Source organism: Myxocyprinus asiaticus, chromosome 2, assembly GCF_019703515.2.
Source record: "Myxocyprinus asiaticus isolate MX2 ecotype Aquarium Trade chromosome 2, UBuf_Myxa_2, whole genome shotgun sequence".
NCBI classification, from domain to species: domain Eukaryota; kingdom Metazoa; phylum Chordata; class Actinopteri; order Cypriniformes; family Catostomidae; genus Myxocyprinus; species Myxocyprinus asiaticus.
Window position 1 is genome coordinate 19,139,351 of NC_059345.1, and position 22,141 is coordinate 19,161,491.

Here is a 22,141-nt window from a genome sequence, read left to right on the forward strand (position 1 = left end):
TAATATTAGGGCCATGTCGTCACGGACATGGTTTTCTAGTTAATTTGCAGGAAACCGCACAATGCAGGACAGTTATGTGTGCTGCTCATGTACCTAAATCCCTGATGCATCCGTGTGCGTCTCGCAGCAGCTGCCGCAGAGATAAAAAAAAATATAAAAATTGATATTTACTTGAGCGTCAGCCGCGTTCGTCTGCAATCAGTCTGAAACCTTTAAATACCAACCAAAGAACATTTCATTGAGCTCTTCTTTAACCGCAAAAACATGGAGAATAATAATTTTGAGCCATAAAATTAACATAATTGTCCTTCAAAAGTGTCAGAAATGTAGGCTAAAAAAAAAAAGATGTGCATAACTTACCCAGTGGTTTACAATAAAAATAAAATAAAAATTCAAAATAAAAAAGCCATAACCAAATAAATTCATCTTGCAACATGAAGTTTAGCTTCAAACACAAACTCTGTCATCAAATAATACATTTATTTTACAGTCTATAATTAAATTATAAACAAAAAATTTCACTGCCCGAAATATCCTAATATTTTATTGTGCATGGTTGAATGTTATGAATGGTGGACAAATTCTGTAAAAGAATGTATTTTAAGCAGCTCGTCAATGCTTAAAATATAAAAAGAGTCAATCAATAATAAATAGGTGCTGTTTATCTGTTTAGAGCTGCTGTCTGCTTTAGCAATAACGCTTTTTCCCCCGACTATTTAAAAGGTTACACAGTAAATTCATCAAGCTATTATGGACCAGCTCAAGCCGACAACACTGCGTGGACCACAAGAGACTACGGAAGCCTACATGTGTAGATCCATTACGCCTAAAAAGACTTAATATCCAATATTAATACTATTTTTATGTATTTTTATTTCAATATGCTGTTTTTACTAAACTGTGAGAGACATGATGCGGGTGACTTGACTCAAAGTTTTTAACCATAATGAAACCGCAATGCGAGCACCGTCTTGGCTGCACAAATGCCACATGCAATTTTACTAGTTGTCAGGTCCTGTGTCTTGTGAAACTGCCTTGTTTAGTTTCTATTACATTGGATATATATACCCTTCTTTATGTTTTCGTTGTGCCAGCCACCCTGGCAGTTGATGTTATACAGTAGTCTCTGTAGTAACATTCAAGCGTATTGGATGACTGATGAATGTGCCAGTGCATGTGCACAGTGAAACAACTCTGGCTACGTCTACGAATTCAGGGGCTAATACAGCTGCATGCAGACAGAGATGTGTTCATTAATTTTTGTTATTTATTTATTTTTCATTGCATCACAAATGTCATGGATCGGCTGATCTCCAATTCAAGTTCTAGTAAAAATGCATCCAAGTCCATGACATGTCCAAGTCCATTAAAATTGGACCCATGACTCGGACTCGAGTCCAAACTCGAGTACCCCAACTCTACCTAATGGTGCTGACACTCTAAACAAAATTGTATGTATTGTTAATTATTTTAGATTGAATTAGCGCTTTATTCAAAAGAAAAATACAACTGTTTAAAGTCAACATGAAAAGGCATTTGCAACCTATTTTACTTCCATAATGTGACACATTTCTGAGTGAAACAGGAAATTCAGTGGAAAAAAGTAGGGCAGGACTTGATTTTATCCATTAGGAACCAATTGGATTGTGAAAAGTGGGCAATTAGTTTGCAGTCATTTGTGGAGGACTCCTCTCCTGAAACACAGCCAATAGCTACTGGTTGAATTATGCGCCTTTGTGACATCAGCCAAAAAAAAAAAAAAAAAATCAATTCAGAGACAGAGCAAGTCATGCACTTTGTAATAACATGCACTGATGAATCTTGCACAGTAAGACCATGTACAATATAAATGTGGATTAGTAAAGTAAAAAGGGTCATTTTGGAACTCATGTTGATACTGGTGGTTCTGTTCTGTATCAATGACCCCAATTACGCCCGGTTTTTAGATGCGTTTTAGATATGTTAAATACAGGTGTAAACTGGGTGCAAATCATTTTGTAATTGTGTCACAAAAGCCATATATGGAGGTAGTCAAAATCCCATGTGACCACATCACATTTGAAGTGAAAATGCTAATTTGTCCTGAATGCATCCTGGACAGCAGTGAAGCACTACCACACACCTGTCAATCAACCAATCCGCTAAAACAAGTGTTTTAACTTTGCCAGTTACAAGTGGCTTTAAAGAAAATAACCCTCCGATCGGAAAATTTAAAAAAGGGAATACAACAAGCATGAGAACCTGACGGATCTTCTTCAGTTTGTCTGATATCAACAAGCGAGACAAATTAGAAAAAGCACAAACATCTGAAGATCAGGTTAATACAAGTAACTACACCAAAACGCTGGATAATTCTGCTCGAAATGTTGCGTTTGTGAGTAGATTGAATTTCAACTGCATCTCAGAAAAACAGTGTGCCAGTTTTATTTACGCTTCCTTTGTCTATGACTTTTTTTTTTAGGTTTATGGTAATGCTGTACCACACTGACATATTAATCAGAGACCATCCCCTCGAAATCCGAACACAAGTGGTCACAGGAGATGCATTAAAGCGACCAGGTATAAACAGCGATCTGTCTCGCCTGTGGTCGGATCATCTGAGGAGCATCTTAATATCAGGTGTAAACGGGGTCAATGAGACAGTATGGATGTTATGTAGTAAAACACCAGGGTTGGAAGGGTTACTTTTAAAATTTCCATTACAAATACTGATTACTTGGTAAAAAAAATGTTTTAATCAGTAACCTAATCAAATTACTATTATATGAAAGTAATGTAATCACATTAATCTTTAATTACTTTTGGATTGCCTCAAGGTCACATACAGTATGTGAATAAAGTCAAGAGAAAAGCAATATGATCTTAAAAGACTTTTAATTATGCCTTCTGGATGCAAACAAATCACATTAAATTTGAATAAATAGGACCCTAATAACACATTTTAGTTAACCTAGCTAACATGATTTCCATCCGAGTCTTACCTTCAAATGCATCTTCAAATTATACACTCACATAGCACTTTATTAGCAACATCTGTACACCTACTTATTCATGCGATTATCTCATCAGCCAATTGTGTGGCAGCAGTGCCATGCATAAAATCACGCAGATGCGGGTCAGGAGCATCAGAATGGGGACAAAATGTGATCTCAGTGATTTCGACTGTGGCATGGTTGTTGGTGCCAGATGGGCTGGTTTGAGTATTTCTGTAACTGCTGATCTCCTGGGATTTTCAGGCACAACAGTCTCTAAAATGTACTCAGAATGGTGCCAAAATCAAAAAACATCTGGTGAGCAGCAGTTCTGCGGACAGAAACGCCTTGTTGATGAAGGGTCAACTGAGAATGGCCAGACTGGTTTGAGTTGACAGAAAGGCTACGGTAACTCAGATAACCACTCTGTACAATTTTTAAGAGCAGAATAGCATCTTAGAATGCACAACTCATCGAACCTTGAGGTGGACGGGCTTCAACAGCAGAAGACCACGTCTGGCACTTTATTAGGACCATAGCTGCTAATAAAGTGCTCAATGAGTGTATGTCGGGTCCTTGGAAAATGACAGCATCTTCACAGCTGGAAGACATAAACTGCACTGAACTGTACTGTTGTTTTCCTTTTCTCATCTGAAGAGACAATAATGCATTTTCTCCAGTGGCCATCGCGATGAAGCTGCCCTTTTAATGGCTTGACCATGTTTGCCTCGATAGCACAGTGGTGATGTGAGACAGGGGTTATTTGCGCATGCAACAGTAAATAGCACTCCTGACTCTTGTGAGTCACGAGAGAGAACCTGAAGAGATGTCAAGCATGCATCTAAGCCACTCTAAAGCAAGCAGCAGTCTATATCACTTTATGGCAGTAGGGTCTGTTTAAAAAAATACAATATTTATTTAATAATGCTAGTAAGCCAAATTTTTACAAAAAGTTACTATAATATGATTACGTTGATTTTTTTTTTAGGTACAGTAACTGTAATGGATTAGTTACACATTTTTGTACCCTGATTATGTAACACTGTTACAAGTATTGCGTTACTCCCAAAGCCTGTAAAGCACAAATGCATAGCTAAAATGTCTGTGATTATAGGCCACCACTGTGCCACTATGAAGAGAAACACAAGAGCTTGAAGGGGCTACAGTATTTACAACCTTAATAAATACCTGAGGATTTACTACCATATGCACAAAGGCTCAAAAATATAGTATAAAAAAAAAAAAAGGGAAAAATGGTCCGTGTCAAAATAACTCTGTGCATACAGAGTTCTCTAACAAAGTAAAATTAGCGTAATTGCCTCCTTTTACAACATGGATGCGAACAGTCAGTGGAGCAAATTGGGCCGATTAAATGCAATCCACAAAGACTTCCCCAGCAAATTGAGGTATAATAATAATCAGGCTTACTGTGGTAAATGGGAGCGAGGATAAAAGAGGAAGAACCCAATGCGCTCTGTTACAATTGCCTCCTTGACTCTCCACTTGGCTGAAGTTCTAGTGTTTAAAGTTACATCAAAGTCCATTTCTTATTTATTTATTTTTTTTATTTTTTTATTTTTTTTTTTTGCTGTGTAGCCCTCATGTTAAATTTGAATTTGTCCTCTAGCTGGCTACACATTATACAGGCTTCCAAAAACCTTATGAGGTGGAGAAACTCAGCACACACACACAAAAAAAAAAAAAAAAAAAATTACAGCAAGGAAGTTAAATGCGATACTATTAACCTAATTCCTCTTGGAGAGCAGCCTGAGAGGAAATCTAAAGAAGCTATTAAAGTTAATCTAAATTCATTTGTTTACATTCTTCTCTGATGAGCACTTGGTGAAAAGGAATCGGCTCTCTTGGACAAAATGTTCATGAAGAATTAATTCAGCTCTTCAGCCAATAGGGAAATTGACTCACATGGTGATTATGGCTAATAGCTAAGAAAGTTTTTTACAATACACAGGGGAAACGTTCATTACCATGTTGTCTATTCAATCGAAATGGGTAGACAGAATGGAAACGTGGTGACTAATATCTATCCAACATCGGTTATGTAAACAACAGGTTTTTCAACAGTAATATTTGTAATTTTTTTCTTACCTCTTTTCTTCCTTACAATAATTTAGCACGTTTTACTGTAGTGAATGTGGTTCCTTAAAGGGATAGTTCAACCAAAAAAGAAAATACCAGATGTAAATGTTGAGAGAATTTTCATTTTTGGGTGAACTATCCCTTTAATGGTTCCATTAATGATTCTTTTAATGCTTCTGAGGAAGAAATATTTGGAAATAAGAAATGCAATTCTTATTGGATTTACCGCAGCCTGTTACGAATTGATGAGATAAATTTTTTAATAGAACACACTTTGTTTACACAGACTTAATTAAGATATTTTCTTAATTCATTATTATTATTATTATTTTTTTTATTTTTACAAAATACCACAAATTACATTAAAACTCAATGTGTATCTTTAACTACACATTGTAATATCATCAACCACTCTGAAGGCTTGTAAGATATAAGTCTTACAAGCCTTCAGTACACATAAAATGTTACTACTTTTACTACTAACAATACTACTTTCTTGCTAGAAATGGAATCAAAAGTTGGAAAAAGTAAATAAAAAATGTACATTACTAGTCAAAAGTTTAGGGTCACTTATTCTTTATTATTATTATTTTTCACATTTAAGGATAATAGTAAAGTCATCAAAACTATGGAAGAACAGAAATGGAACTATAGGAATTGTGTTGTGACTAAACAAAATCCAAAATAAATCAAAACTATGTTATATTTTAGCATCTTCAAAGTAGTCACCCTTTGCCTAGAATTTGCAGAAATGTACTCTTGACTTTTTCTCAACCAGCTTCTTGAGGTATCACCCTGGAATGCTTTTTAAACAGTACTGAAGGAGTTCCCATCAAAGCACTTATAGATGCTTTTTTTTTTATTATTCAGTCCAAGTCATTCATTAAAAAAATAAATAAATAAATAAATAAATAGATAAATAAATAAATAATATATATATATATATATATATATATATATATATATATATATATATATTTATTTCTTTATTTTGTTTTTTTTTTAATAAAATATTAGTTTTGTAATGAAATAAATTAATATGTTGGCACAATTATATTTTTGTCTACAAAACTAATTTCATACATTTAAGCATACGCTTTTAAATCAAAAGGTTTTTAAGAGCATGAGAAACATTTTAGTCAAGTGACCCCAAACTTTTGAACGGCAGTGTATATTTATACACAAATTGGCTATCAACTGCCTCTTTGGCTGCCATTTTTTTTGCTTCAGCTCAACCGCCATTGATTCGGGAGTACAAGATTGTGGGATTTCATAGGCAGCGAAGGATACATCTATGCTGCCTTCAGAAATTGATCAGATGAAGGTATCTCAGTAGACAGGATACCTAGCAACATGCCTTGATCCCTTCCTACCACCGTATACAGCCTACGGAGGCAGCATTTTCATTTTAAGTTGCAGCCTATATGTTTCGTGCTGCTAATTTAGTAGTGGTGTTGCAGTGCCGCTGAATTTTAGCACAGGAAGCATTGTACAATAAGTGTATTTAAGTACAGTGTTCCATCCGCATTGGAAGAATACACGTTCGACGACCAAAAGATGTGAAAATCATTCGGTTCCATTGAAAGAAGGACCTAAGCCATATCTAAGGACCAGAATAGATCAGAGACTTGGTGGTGGGCTTTTTTTTTACTTTTTCTGAACCACCGTGCAACCACCCAGAACACCCTAGGCAATGCACTGGCAACCACATAGCAAATGCCTTGGGACAACACCCTAGCACTGTGACAGTAACTTTTACACAGGCAAGGACCACTCACATTTTCTGTAGAAAATGTAAAAATTTCCAAATGTCTTGAGGCTGCACTTTTTTATTGCAAATACACAGTTTGTCTATCAGAAACCATAGTTACAATGTTCTAGCCATGCTGTTAAGGAGTTCTAACAGGTTGAACTGTGGTTATTACAAATACCACAGTTAAACTATGGTTACCATGCAATAACTATGGTAAATTACAAACCCTAAATGGCAGACCAGAATCGACATTCAACCAGACCTTTACAAAAGGCCCTTTCCCACTGGCAGTACTAAAGCCTGTTTTAAGTACTTTCCCCCAGGACCAGTACTTTTCGTCACTTTTTGGGGGGATTTTTAGCTCCTACTCTGGAGCAGGTACTTTGGGGGGATATAGGGAATGTGGGAGATTGTGTGAGGTGCTGCAGCCTGTGATTGGTCAAAACCTATGATGCACAAAGCACCGAGAAAGGAGAGGAGTCCACAGCTACCATTCGTAAACAACTAGCTGCTAGCATGCTACTCAGAGGATTTTACAATTCCCTTAACAGAAATAAAACCAACAAAGTATACAAAAAGAATCACCCGTTTCACATGTGTGTGTGTGTGTGTGTGAACTTCATCGGGAGACACGCTTTGCGTTTTCATCCAGCTGAACTGTTTGTCCTGTGTGACTACAGAAAATAAAGTGATTTCTGGATTACTACATCAAATTTTTCCTGGGATGACGAATATAAATAATCAGATGTTTATCGAGAGTGGGTTACTGAACTCTATTATACACTAAACCATCATGAAATCTAGTTTACATGAGGGAAATATTGCGTGCCTGTTACTGTATGATCACTTTCATCAAGACATATTTTTAAGACAACAAGTGAGTATTTCAGTACAGTAATTTATGTTGAGTCATAAAAGCCTTTATTGTATAAGATTGTGTTGATAAATAGGTTTATAGTGCTTTCAACATGTTGTCCGCTGAGTTCAGTGCATGCTGCTTGGTAGTCTGACCGCTCATCTCTCACTGCGGCTGCAGCAGCACGGAGCTCTGCATGCACAGCTCTCGCGCCCAGATTAAACTGTAAAATGAAGACAGACTGCATCCGAAAATGTGAAAATGCAGCCTTCAGGGGCTGTATAAGGAGGAAGGATGAAATAAGGACCTTTTGAAACTGTTCAGAGACTAGTTTCCTTTAGAGTTCCATTCATCCAAAACGCTGTCGTTTGTAACTGATTAGGCAACTGCCTACATTTTTGGATGCAGCCAAAGCTCATGTAAAACAGCACTAACTAAAATGTAACTCCGATCCCGATGTTCCACGTCAGAAGAAAAATGGTCGATACTAGATTACGTCACTACGGTGGCAACTTTTGGCAATGTGAATGCAACAGGGGAAAAGTATCCTTGGGTGTTCCGTTCCTCAAAAGAGTTCTCATCTAGAAAGTTACTAAAGGAAAAGTACAGGCCTGTAGGTGGGAAAAAAATACAACCACATTCACCATTTCCTCAACAGCACCCACCCAAAACTATTCACCACTAGCATCCTCACAGCATCTTAAATCTACAGAAATACAGTGCCGAATCGATGGCTGGATATAAGAGTGCGCTATAAACATGTTACGGCTCACTCACTCAACTGGGGGTGACGGTGCTAGTGAGAGTTGCTGGCAGGGGGCCGGTGCTAAAAATCTCCCATGAAGTGAGCTGACAATAGGGGCTGCCAAAAGTCCCACAAGCAGGGTGGTAAAGACACTTAACTTCTATCCCTCACCGAGTCAGTGGAAGAGCAAAGTTGTTTCTTTGAAGTTCCTTTCCTTTCGTTCACACTGTTTTTTTCCTTTCTTTTTTCTCCAGTCTGCATTTTATGGCCTGTTTGTCTGTCTGGGAGCCTAGCTGACATCAAACGCATGGTCAGGGTCCGGCGCTGTAAATCAAGCCTCCTTTCTCTTATGAGCACACCCCCTTCCCCTAACTTGACACCTGTAAAAACTCATCGAAAAAGCCCCACACCCCTTGACAATAAAACAGATGTCATCACTCATTGGGGAAAGGCTAGCAGATCTTTAAGTATTAAGATCAGCTTAAGTGTTTGGGCTTCTCAAAACCCTGAGAACTTGAAGTGGGAGATAGAGAAAGTGAGTGAGTGTGTGTGTGTGTGTGTGTGTGTGTGTGTGTGTGTGTGTGTGTGTGTGTGTGTGTGTGTGTGTGTGTGTGTGTGAGAGAGAGAGAGAGAGAGAGAGACAGAAAAAAAAAAAACTGTGCTGTCACCCATACTTGAGTAATGGTAGAGCTGTGGCTAGGCAATAAAATGCTACATTACTCCTTTTTAGAGCTAATGAAAAAGCAACTTCCATCCATGTCGACATGGTTTGCAGTTTGTGGTGATGTGCAGACCACTAAATGAAAACGTTGCGCTAAACCACTTAAGCTCTAAACAACTAAATTATTAAACAAGGAAATTGTCAAATTGCTTTTGCACAAGACAAGTAAATGTGGTGCTTAAACAATATGCTTTTGACAGACAAATGAAACATATGGCATAGAAATAGTCACATTTTGCACTATGATTTAAAATTATAAAAATATAAATATATCAAAGTTTATTTTAAAATTTTCTGAGGAAAATTAGCAACATGAAGTTTTTGCATACACAAACAATGGTTTAGGGTTGGGGGTTGGGTTAGGGGCTAGGATCAATAAAATATGCATTCCTCATTTACTAGGGTGGACAGAAATATACATTTTCTGATTCATCACGATCTTGATTTGAACGACTTCGATATCGATTCTTAAATCCCAAGATTGATTCTTTTACTCTATGCGCAACCCTCCACTACGATGAGGAAATCACTCGCATTTGCAACCAATTTCACACTATGAGATTAAAAATGCACATATATTTGGCAACTGGCTGGTAAATGTTTAGATTTCACTCACTATTGAATGAATTGTGTAGTATAGTGGTGGAGTATTCAGCAGCGAGTGTTGATAGTAAAAGTTGCTCCATGTAATGTGTATACAAAGACGAGAGCCATGCAACCGGTTTGTCATTGAATAATGTCTCTTAATACCCTTTCTGTTCTTTACAGTCAGTTATTGATAAAAAAAAAAAAAATAAAAAAAAATAATTTTTTAATTCTAATCAGGCATTGCACAGATGTGATAAAGCCATTTGAGTCTCTCTTATTCACATGCGCTCATTTACAGATGCTGTTTACAAAAACGCCGGGTTTCCTTAAAGAGACAGTACCAGGTTTTAGCATGTGTTCAACAAATCAATGTAAATACCTGTAAATAGTACAAATTATGCAATAAAACAATAAACATTTAACAAAATATAATACGTGTGCAATATAAATCATATTTATTGATTGAATACATTGATTTGTTCATTTTTAAAAAGCTAAAATGTGACCAAAATGATGAAAAATGAATAAAATATAATTAGTCAAATTAATATTTTCATAATGTACCTAGTTAGAAGGTCCCCTGTATAATTCAAAGCATTAGCGGAGAGAGAATTTATTTTATATGTGAGCAAAAGGGACATTATAACTGAAATATACCCACATGAATCAATATCGAATTGAATCAAAATCGAGAGCTTGTGAATGAGAATTAAATCAGGGAAATTTGTATCAATACTCAGCCCTATCATTTACAACTAAAAATACAACTCGCTTTTAGCGCCACCCTGTGGACATTTCACCCAGAAACAGGAGCTCACATGAACTCATATGTTCAACAATGCTTTCGGCTTCGGCCACTGGGGGCAGCGATTCTAATTTTGGTAAGCGTCGGCCGATTTTTAGCATCAGAACTTTTGACCCCCTATCGCTGAATCACAGTGGGTGCTTCTCACTTCTTAAATTGTGCATCCTCGTTTCCTCACTCCTCTGTCCTCAAGCTCGTGACCCAGAAACTGGTCAAAGTTTCCACCATCATGAAGGACGTATCAATCTCTAAATGCATCGTGAGGAGGCGAGGACGGAGGAAGCTTACAGAGGAGGCTTGATTGTGGAAGCACAGGAGCATCCTATGCGGAAGACTTTTTGGTAGAAACACCTGACGCACGGATAAATCCACCTTCACAACTGACACAACCGTCATTATCATCATGATGGCACAGCGGATGGCTGCCTCGGTGTGGAGCTCCTCAGTTCTTTTGTTGTTTTTGTTTGTTAATCTTTTTCCAGTCAGTTTTACCAGAGAAGAACTGCTGAACATATGACAGCATATACCAGACAATCTTTTCCCGGTTTTCGAATATTCAGACGTTCTGCTGGAAATTTTAGTTGGAGGTGCAGCTCTGCTGTTCAAGAGATGCAGGCGAGGGAGACGAGCCGGTGCGCTGGTCAAACTCTGTCGGCACGGCTTTCGAACAGTGCTGCCGAGTATTCACTTAGTGAATCTCTGCTCTCTTCCTAAAAAAAATGGATGAACTACATCTCCTCACCTGCACAAACAAGGACTTTTCAACCTCTGCTGCCTTGTGCTTCACAGAAACCTGGCTGAGTGAAGCCATTCTGGACATCTGCCGGGCTTTCAGCTGTTCAGAGCGGATCGCATTGCGGAGATAACAGGGAAAACGAGAGGCGGTGAGGAAATTCAACCTGCCACAGGTGCTGCTGAAACAGTTTTACTCAGCAGTCATTGAGTCTGTCCTCTGCACTTCAATAACTGTCTGGTTTGGTTCAGCTACGAAATCAGACATCAGAAGACTACAAAGGACAGTTCTGACTGCTGAGAGGATTATTGGTTGCCCCCTACCCCCCCTTCAAGAACTGTACACTTCCAGAGTGAGGAAAAAGGCTGGAAAAGTCACTCTGGACCCCACTCACCCTGCCCACTACCTTTTTGAACTGTTGCCTTCTGGCCGATGCTTCAGAGCTCTGAGCACCAGAACCGTCAGGCACAGGAACAGTTTTTTCCCTCAGGCTAAAAAATGAACAGTTAAATTGTCCCACTGAGCAATAACTATGTGCAATACACAGTTTAGTCTTTTTTATATTTATCCAACACATCCAGCCTCTTCTGCCATTTCATTCCTCTGAGAAAATTAATAATAATTTGCACTGTACATAAATGATAACAGATTGTATTAGATTTGCACTACCTATGTGTATGCATATATGTGTTTGTCTGTACATATGTGTATAATTATTTTCTATTTTTTATTTTTATCTATGTCTTACTGCTGTTTTTGTATTGTTTTTGTATTGTTGTACACTAGAAGCTCCTGTCACCAAGACAAATTCCTTGTATGTGTAAGCATACTTGGCAATAAAGCTGATTCTGATTCTGATTAATTCATGTTAATTCACATGAGTGAGCAGGACATTCCATTTTACAAATCCGTCTTGCTTTGATTCCTCCAAAGGAAGCAAGGAAAGGAAACGAGGATGCAAAAATACAGAAATTAGAAGTATCCAGTGTGATCAGTCTGAAATTATGGCCATTTAAAAGTTGCTTCCACAATTCTAGAGGGTTATGGGTGGTTGCCAAGGTGTTGCTATGTGGTTACTTACTGGTCCAAGATCACTTAGAAAAGTAATAGCACATCTCTCCTCAACAAGCAGAACAATTTGAAGTATCATTCATGTCCACAAACAGTACAGGACAAGTTATGCAAAGAAGATTAACACTTAGGTTTAGGGATTTGAACAAACCCCCAACCCCCACTAATAAATCACTTAACCGCCTTTTATGTGTAAAAATGTGGTTTCAACTGCTAAGTCTCACCACTGAAGTCTGAATTTATGGTGAAGTGCTTTGTAAAAACGCAAAACTCAAATGACCCTCTTCATGCTTCATGAGTTTAGCAGAGACAAACACACAAAGCAGGTAGTCAGTACTGCCACCACACAGCTGCTCTGTGGCTTTACGACCACTGCCTCTGCTGTGGTGCCATAAATCTAGCAGTGGCTCTGAAACTGGCAACTTCTCTGCTTTAGAGCTATTGTCCCATTCCCTTCAAGTAAAGCTCTTGTCTTATGGAGGACATCATAAACAGATTTTAGGATTGAGTTACATCCACCCCCCACCAGTCTGTTACTCTTCCTGAGGTAGTGTTGCTAGTTGAAACATAAGCTTTAGATTTGGCTAGTGACTGTGGCACTTAACACGGGATACATTTAAAATAAAGGTTAAAGTAAGTATAGTTTGGATGGATAGTTATCAAAGGAAAGGAAAAAAAAGGGGAGAGTTTTAAGTGTAAGGTCTCATACACGATTCTTGGCTAAACACAACAAACAAACCTGTACTTCCATGTGCCCATCAGTAATAACAGATGTCCAGTGTCAGCTTTAGTGCTGCTTAAAATAATGTGGGACAAATACTGTCATATCAACATCGGTTGTATGACAACTTACAAAACAGGAACATATATGGCTAAGAACAAAAATGTGTATATTACTCATCTACCTGTCCATACAATGAAAAATGTACAATGTACAATTGATAACACCCTGACATGCAACTGTTGTAAGAGAAATTACTGCATTTATTCACTTGCTGTTTTACTTATTCTTAATTTATTTCTGACATACTATCTCCTCTATTTATTCTGTTTACTCCAATTGAACTCTTCACCATTACTTACTTATATGTGAGTACAGAATGTATATTATATTGTATACTACATATTGAATTGTATTTTGTGCATTATGTTTACACATTCTATATTATGTGCAATTACATTAGTACTTGATATGGCATGATTACTGTGTTCATTGGAGCAAATCACCATCAAACTCCTTGTAAGTCTAACTTAAGTGGCCAGTAAACTGAATCGGACTCATTTAACCAACCCACTCATTAAAATAAAAGTCCATGCTTTGTAGTTATTAATGTCCCAAAGATATTTATTCACTAATGCTTGTTACAGTGTTCAGGTCTAAAAGTCTGGACAAAAGCAGCAACTTCCTCTACCATCAAAGAATACTTCACCACTAACATTCACAATGTATTTGAGTCTTTTGAAGAGCAGTAGGCTAATGCTTTCAGACTTGGTAACCCAAAGAGAAAAGCACCTGGTATTCGTCAGTTGTCATAAACACTGAAGTTTCTTCCCGTCCCTCTAGTTTTAAAGTGGGGGATTAAAGGAAATCTCTTAGCTATTCATTGTGTCCTTTCTTCATTCTCCTCGGGTGCCATAAAACCATAAATCTCATCTCAGCACTTGCTTTTTTACCAATAAAACAGCCCTGCTTTATGAGCTGAAGGTAAATGAACCTTCTATATGAACTCCTATATTTCAAAGCAAGGATCAGCGACAAATGAAATCAAGACTAATTCAGTGACTTGGCAATCAGCAGTGGAGTCAACGAGGTGTGGATCTCACCTAAATTGCAGTGCAATTTTGTGACTTGCCTTGCAATTTAACTCCCCATGGCTGTCGGTGATTCAGTCTGAAACACATGCAGTCTAATGTTGAGGGACAAGCCAATCTACAATAACATGAAATTAGATTGGTATTACATCAGCGCTTTTGTTTTGAACAAAAGCCTAGCAGTATAAACGTTGTATGCCTTCGTCCAGATACCAGATTTCCTGAGAGGTCTAGCAATGGGCGGCACTGATTTCCTGTATCCAACCCAGACAAATGGGGCCTCAGCTCCTGGACACCCACCAAGTTTATTGGCTCCCCTCTCACACCAGACCTCCATTATCACAGTCCTCTTAGAGCCAGTCTCAACTTCTTTGTTTGATGTTCACAGAGAAGCCCGTGTCCCAAGAACACTCTCCAGTAATAGCCAAGCACATTTCAGCAAGACCTCATCTATCGAACACAAGAGCTTATACCAAATACAGTGTCCTGAAATCCATTGTTCTTTTTCCTTTAGAGATAAATCTGTGCCAACTTACAAGGCACTTTCAAAGAATAAGGTACAAAATAGGGCCCAAAACTCAGAGTAAATAGTCAATGGTAAGTATTCTTTTTTTCTTTTTCAGCAAATGGTCAGTGAAATGGAGATGCTTAACCTTCAGGAAATGTTGATTGACAACGTAAGTCAAACTAAATTTCACCTTTTTTTTTAAGCCATTTTTCAACTGTGTTACCAAAACATGTCTACTTACAGTTTAAAACCTTGATTTGTGTGAATTTGTAATTTTCCAGTGAGAAATGTTAAGCAAACAGCTAAATTATTTAAAAACATGGGATTGGTGCCTGTAAATCACCAATGTGTACCATAATCGTGCTAAGTGCCACACATTAACCTTGCAAAATGCCTTCAACAATCATTATGAAATCCTGATTTTGGTTACGCCACTGTTAAATGAACTGTATTCCAATTAAGAACAAATGCTCTTTTGATAAGATAGTTGATAAACAGCTCATCAGAAGCCAACATACTGTAAACTGGAGAAACATCATGGTTAAAGACACAATAGAGTGCAACAGTGCCCGCCCACTTGCCCATCTTGGTTCCAGAAATATTTTGCACATTAATTTTTTTTTCCATAGGGGATTTCATAAAATCCTTTATAAAAAGAGTTTTGAGCCATGAACCAAATCAACCAGCTCCGAGGTGAATCACAACATTACAAACTTTAATTTGAAGCACAGAAGTGTTTGAAAATCGGACAAAAAGACAAAATAAACAAGACTGATTACTTAACGTCTTTAATGAGGGAATGATCTACAATCCCATGAAATATTGTGTTGACGAAATCAAATTAAAATCAATGTAAAAATCGAAAACTATTGTTTTAAATTTGTTGATTATAAGTATATAAACGGAATTCAAATTTTTAATATACTAAAAAAAATCAGATATATGCAAATATACACTATATGGCCAAAAGTTTGTGGACACCATATGTGCTTGATGAACATTTGATTTTAAAACCTTAGGCATCAATTTCCCCCTTTGCTGTAATAACAGCTTCCACTCATTTGGGAAGGCTTTCCACTATAATGTATGTAGTAACATGGCTGCAGGGATTTGCTCTCATTCAGACACAAGGCTATCAGTGAGGTCAGGAACTGATGTTGGTCGATGGGGCCTGACTTACAGTTGCTGTTCCAGTTCACCCCAAAAGTGATCAGTGGGGTTCAGGTCTGGGCTTTGTGCAGGCCAGTCAATTTCTTCCACGCCAGACACAGTAAACCATTTCTTTATGGACCTCACTTTGTTCACAGGGGCATTGTCATGCTGGAACAGAAAAGGGCTATCCCCAAACAGTTGCCACAAATTTGGAAGCACACAAAGCCCAAGCCATTACATAAAGAAACATTAAGATTTTTCTTTACTGGATTTAATGGAGTAACCAAATTCATTTATTAGAAAGGGGTGTCCACAAACTTTTGGCCATATAGTGTATAAGTCATTTAAGAGTGTAGGGAGACAGAATTGGTTCTGTCCTTCACAGTGTGTCATTAGAGTTGGTGGTCGCTGCAGAGCTTTTTGGTGCACTTTGTTTGCCTTGATTCTCTGATTGGTGGTTCATTTCCCTTTAGGATCATGGGTAGTGTAGATCTTCACCAGAAATTCCACCATTAAAAACATGTATTTTTTAAATTTTTTTTTGAAGTTGAAATAATGCAGACTGGTGGCTTCAAAAGGGGCATATACCATCAATTAACAAGCTCGGAGCTCATGGTAGGTCTGTCTTTAAAGGTTTATACCTTTTCGTTAAAAATCTATTCCCCTATGGAAAAAGTGAATGGAATTTTAACTTTAGTAAAAATCAGGGAACAACTAACAAACTCGACCAGTCTTTGTAGCAAAAGTATGATCATTGGTAATGCACTTACATCTGATCTTGTGAACATGCTGTCCTCCATGTCTGAGTCATTTGGGTCCAACACATCCTGGAAGGGAGGTAATACTGCTGGTTTCCTCTTTTCTGAAAGTTCACTATTTTGTAATTTACTCTGCCGGATTTGTGACTTGTCCTTCAGAACTTTTTTGTCCAAATGGTGGTGCTGGATCAAGGTGGGACAGGCATGCAGCTTTTGCGAGCTCTCAGAAAAACTGCTTTTCCGCTTTTTGGTAACATTGCCTTCACTGTCCAACACAGGCCGCCGTTTACTCTGTCCCAAGTTTGAGAAGCTGACCTCTGATGGCTGCTGCTCCTTTGACAAGGCCTTGGGCTCCTTGAATCCCATCTGAGGAACGGGGTGATCTTCCTGAAGCGGTTGATTCTCTTTGGGTTTTTTAGAATCTTTAGAGAGTTTTCCGGAGTCCTTGCTGAAATCTCTGAAGGCACTTTTGGACTCCTTTGAGTCTTTGGAAGGCTTGTCCTTGTGCTCCTTGGATGGTTTGTGGAGCTTTAGGGAGCTGCTGCTGATATTATTTGTGGTAGTAAGAGCACTGCTGCTTTTGGACCCATCCTTTAAAAGAGAATATTGCAATATTAAGAAATGCATATGCAAATATACTAGTAAATCTGGTTCTACAGTTGCAATCGAAATTATTCAACACCCTCAAGACGGTAAGGATTTACAAAGTTAAGGTTTTCTGATGACCCAGAATTTTTAAACTTTACATCTATATCAGTTGAGTGACACATTCAAAGTCATTGTGTGAATATATAACCTAATATTTGTAAATAGCAGGATTTTTTTTTTAAATACAGCCATGTCATAATTATTCAACCCCTATTGCATGTAGCTGTTTCTTAAATATGCAAGGTCATGGCTAAAAGTACATTTCCAAGGCACTTCAATTTCCAATAGACAAAGTTTTCAGCACCATTCATAATTTTTTTTAAATATGGTACCACAGCAACCTTCTTGGGGTGTGGAAGAAAGGGAAATGTTGACTTGAATATTCAAGAAGTAATAGGAAAGAATTAGGTAAGACCTGTGGAGTCCTGGAAGTAGGGTTTATAGACATATGACACTAAACTGAAAATGTGTTTTAGACCCATGGGTCAGCAGTACGTCTGGAGTAAGATGACAAGAATGACACCATCCCCACAGTCGAGCATGGAGTTGGGTCAGTCCTGTTATGGGGGTGTTTTGCGGCTGCAGGAAACAGCTATCTTTCAGGTATCAGGCCATTTTGGCATGAAAAATGTGATGCCTTCAGTGTATAAATTGAAGCTTGGTGATAACTGGACTTTCCAGCAAGACAATAACACCAAGGATACATCCAAGTTGTCCAAAATCTGGTTCAGGGATAGGTCATGGAATGTCCTTAAATGGCCCATTTTCACACACCAATATAAAATATCAATGGTCCCTCATGTTCACCTACTTGCACTGGGGGAATCCCGGATTTTACGTAAGAGGGAAACCCCACTTTTGCAGCACAATTCAGCTGCAGGTCGAGATAGAAAGTTAAGAAAACAAAGTAACAACTCTGAAATATCTGGAAATAAAGCAATGGGGAATAAAATAGCAAAGTCTTTCTTGGACCCTATGTTTGTTATTTACACAAGCATTGCGGGGAAATTACGTTGCTGTGGAGAAAGCTGCTTACTGACCAAGCCAAATGTACGTATATGGGAGTAAATAGTGTGCCACTTATACAGTGCATGTAAACGGGAATGATACTTTCTCGCAATATGCCACTTTCTCACAATAAGCTGCTTTCTGGAGTCCATGTAAACGTAGTCAATATCATCATGAGTTTTTCAGAATGATCTGGAAAGCGGTTGGAAAGGCCTTACTTCCACTAAGGGATGGGTAAATATGAAAAACTCAGAGCTATCTGGCAGGCAACCTGGAGATGGAGCAAAAAGCATTTCCTTAACTTTAATGAGAGGGTTATCCTACCTGCAGTTCAAGCTAACTGGCCCCTGTCAATAAGTCATTGATGCAGTCAAGTCATTGAGCAGTCTAGACAGAGGTGGTGTTATAAGCTGCCCAGACTACTTTTAAACCTTTTATTTGGTCTTATCTGCTAAGACCACAAACACACAAAAGAGCTTGTAACAGATGTGCCTAAAGACAAAACATTTTTCCCTCTTCTTTGAACTTTTAAGGCTTTAACTGAACTTAATGCAGCCATTTTAACAACAACCATGAACTATTAAGGGACAGCAATGTAATTGTACACCCGTAACCATTAGCTTTTAAGGTAAACACATTGAGAACACAGGTGAAAGTGTACTCATGGGCTTTAAACCTATACAAATGTCATTTAAATTGTTATTTTATTAGAAGTGCAATCACTTTCATTGTACGGAAAACAAAAGCACCGTCTGCATTCTTTAAAAATTGCTTCTAGAAGAAAGAAAGTCATACGTATTTGGAAAGACATGAGGGTGAGCACATAATGACAGAATTTTATTCTTTTGGGTAAACTAACCCTTTGATAAACCAGTGCATTTTGATAATGCCAAAATGCTCAAAATATCTTGCAAAGAATCAAACGATCTGCATTTCTTCAAGGACAAAAAAAGACTTTTATGAAGACCATTATGCATTACAATTCATCAACCTAGCTAAATTAAACAGAGGAAGGGGAGAAGGGCAGCAAAGTGCAGATTGTTATTTTTGTTTTTGCTGTAGAGACCGGTATATTAGCGCAGCGGAGGCTGGCTGCGAACGACCCTTGATCTGTCAGTAATCCATCACGAATGAACAGTAATCCAATGAAACGACCTGTTTAGATTGTGAACCGTTTCCATGTGCACCATGGGCTCTTGTAACTTCACTGTAGCTAGCTAGCGTACAACACAAGCCGTATAATGGCTGTGATAATGCACAGGAAACTAAAAATAAATCTAAATTGGAAAAATGTGGCAATGTACAATAATGCGCAATTTGCTAGAGTAATAGCTAATGTGGTTTAATAGATGTGGGTATAAAAAGCTCCAGTGTCTGAGGTTTCAGCGCAAAACTCCAGGAAACTGCGCTAACCTCCTTGTTTCTTGTAAAATATTATCTTTTTCTCATTAAAACTGGCATTTCAGACAGATTAAAGAAAAAACTTCAGAAAATGCAAAACGTGTTATGTCTAGAAAAGAATCTCGTAGCTAGGGGTGTAACAGTATTACATTTTCACGGTATGATAACCATCACAAAAATGACCATGGTATTACGGTATCACGGTATTGAGGTGCATTGATGATATTATTAGCAGTTAGTTTTGGTTATGGAATATGTCTGATAAACACACAGATAAATATATTTCAGTTATAACCAATTCTTGAACTTTATTTTGGATTTCTTCAACGTTAATCCTTAAACTTTTGATCTTGAACATCAGGATGCTCTTAATCTGGCAAGGTAAAAAAAAAAAAAAAAAAAAAAAAAAAAAGAGAAAAAAAAAAAGGGGAACAATAAAAACTTTACAAATATAAATATATATATATATATATATATATATATATATATATATATATATATATATATATATATATATATATATATATATATATATATATATATATATATATATATATATATATATATATATATATATATATTATGTACAGTAGTCAGATGATTATAATGAAAAAATATTTTGTTATTTTATAATTTATGAAATTGAAATCTTTAATGATTTCACTGTGTAACACATTTATTTTTTTGTTCCTGGGTAGTATGTGTTATTTCCTAATTGCTTATGCCTCAAAAGTATAGAAAATGGTGATTGTTCCCCACAATCTTTGCTTTTGTGACCAGGACAGTGATATATTGAAATTTACCTATTTCCAATGAGAAAACGGGTGAACTTGTGTCTTTCTGTTCACAAAAAGTCAGAAACACAACAACATGTGAATCCAAATTAACATGTATTTATACTAAAGTAATATTGAAAGCCGTGCTGGTCCATAATGGTAACAAGTACCCGTCTCTTCCCCTGGCTCACTCGGTGCACCTCAAAGAGGATTACAACAGCATCAAGACCTTGCTGAACGCCTTGAAGTATGATGACTACGGCTGGGAGGTCATAGAAGACTTCAGAATGGTGGCATTCCTGATGGGTCTCCAAGGTGGTTTTACCAATAATCCCTGCTATCTTTGCCTTTGGGACAACAGGGACACCAAAGCACACTACCACAGGCGGGACTGGCCACAGCGGACCGAGTTCTCTGTGGGGAGGAACAACGTCAAGTGGGAGCCACTGGTGGACCCCCGGAAGGTGCTGATGCCACCAATGCACGTCAAATTGGGCCTTATGAAACAATTTGTCAGAGCTCTCGATAAGGAGTCGGCAGCCTTCAAGTACCTTCAAGACTTCTTCCCTCAGCTGTCTGAGGCAAAGGTCAAAGCCGGTGTCTTCATTGGACCACAGAAAAAGAAGGATTTTGAATTCATATGTTGTATTTTTCTGACTTTGTGAACGAAAAGACATAAAGTCACCTGTTTTCTCATTGGAAATAGGTAAATTTCAAAATATCACTGTCCTGGTCACAAAAGCAAAGTTTGTGGGGAATAATAGCCATTTTCTATACTTTTGAGGCATAAGCAATTAGGAAATAACACTTACTACCCAGAAACAAAAATTGTGTTATATAGTGTTATTGCTTAGGTTAACACTTCAGATATGCATTTGTATGCATTCAGTAATTTGTTGCATTTGTGATTTAGTTTAATTCTAAACAATACCTACTGAAAAGTTGGCACACTGTAATGTTGAATGATTGCTTAAAACCGTTTGCTGCATTTGTGAATGTGACAAAGCATAAACATAACTTTAGCCAACCTAGTCATTACATATCATGTAAAACTACACTGAATCTGGTGTTTTTATGAAACAGGGGCTATAATTTATTATCCTGTATACTGTATTTCCACTTACATCATCTCCACAAATTCCGTGGGATGGTGCTCACAGAGATGGTGCTTAAGGATTGAAGCATTTCCCATCTGAACCGTTCCTTTTTTGCGACAAACTTTACAGACTGGGTAACAATCAACATTGCTTCGGTGGCAGAAATAAAGGTTCTGGCTCGGACATGTCTGTATGATGCGCTCGTACTGCACTCATGCTGTGCTCCGCTCGTACCGCACTTCTGACGTGCTCTTGATGCGTTGCACTCGCGACACCTGCACGTCACCTTTAAAACTGAGTAACAGTCGAATGTAACATGAGGAAGGCACAATTAAAATATGTATTTTGTCTCGGCAAGTTTATATGATGCTGTAAATTTCGCAGATTCTGTCTTCATTAAAAAATAAAAAGTTCTGAAAAAAAATGTCTTTATATTCATGCAATACCATCAATGAGAATATTTCAACGGTATGATAACCGTCCGTTTTAAAACCGAGGTATATTGTGAAACCTTGAAACCGTTACATCCCTACTCGTAGCACATGCAAAACCCTGTCGTATCGGGACAACCAGTAAGTCAGTTTACGTCACTGGAATGCTAGCATGTGCTTTCTCAGCAGCCATAAATACTTGACTTTAG

General features: G+C 37.7%; 1 protein-coding gene across 2 annotated transcripts in view; it reads right to left on the reverse strand.

Annotated features, from left to right (window-relative positions):
- Positions 1 to 22,141, reverse strand: part of mllt3 (MLLT3 super elongation complex subunit) — a 74,464-nt gene that overhangs the window by 12,268 nt on the left and 40,055 nt on the right. For both annotated transcript variants that reach the window (XM_051649978.1, XM_051649972.1), the window contains exon 7: positions 16,584 to 17,162. In XM_051649978.1, the coding sequence (XP_051505938.1) occupies positions 16,584 to 17,162 (579 nt within the window). The remainder of the gene's footprint in view (positions 1 to 16,583; positions 17,163 to 22,141) is intronic.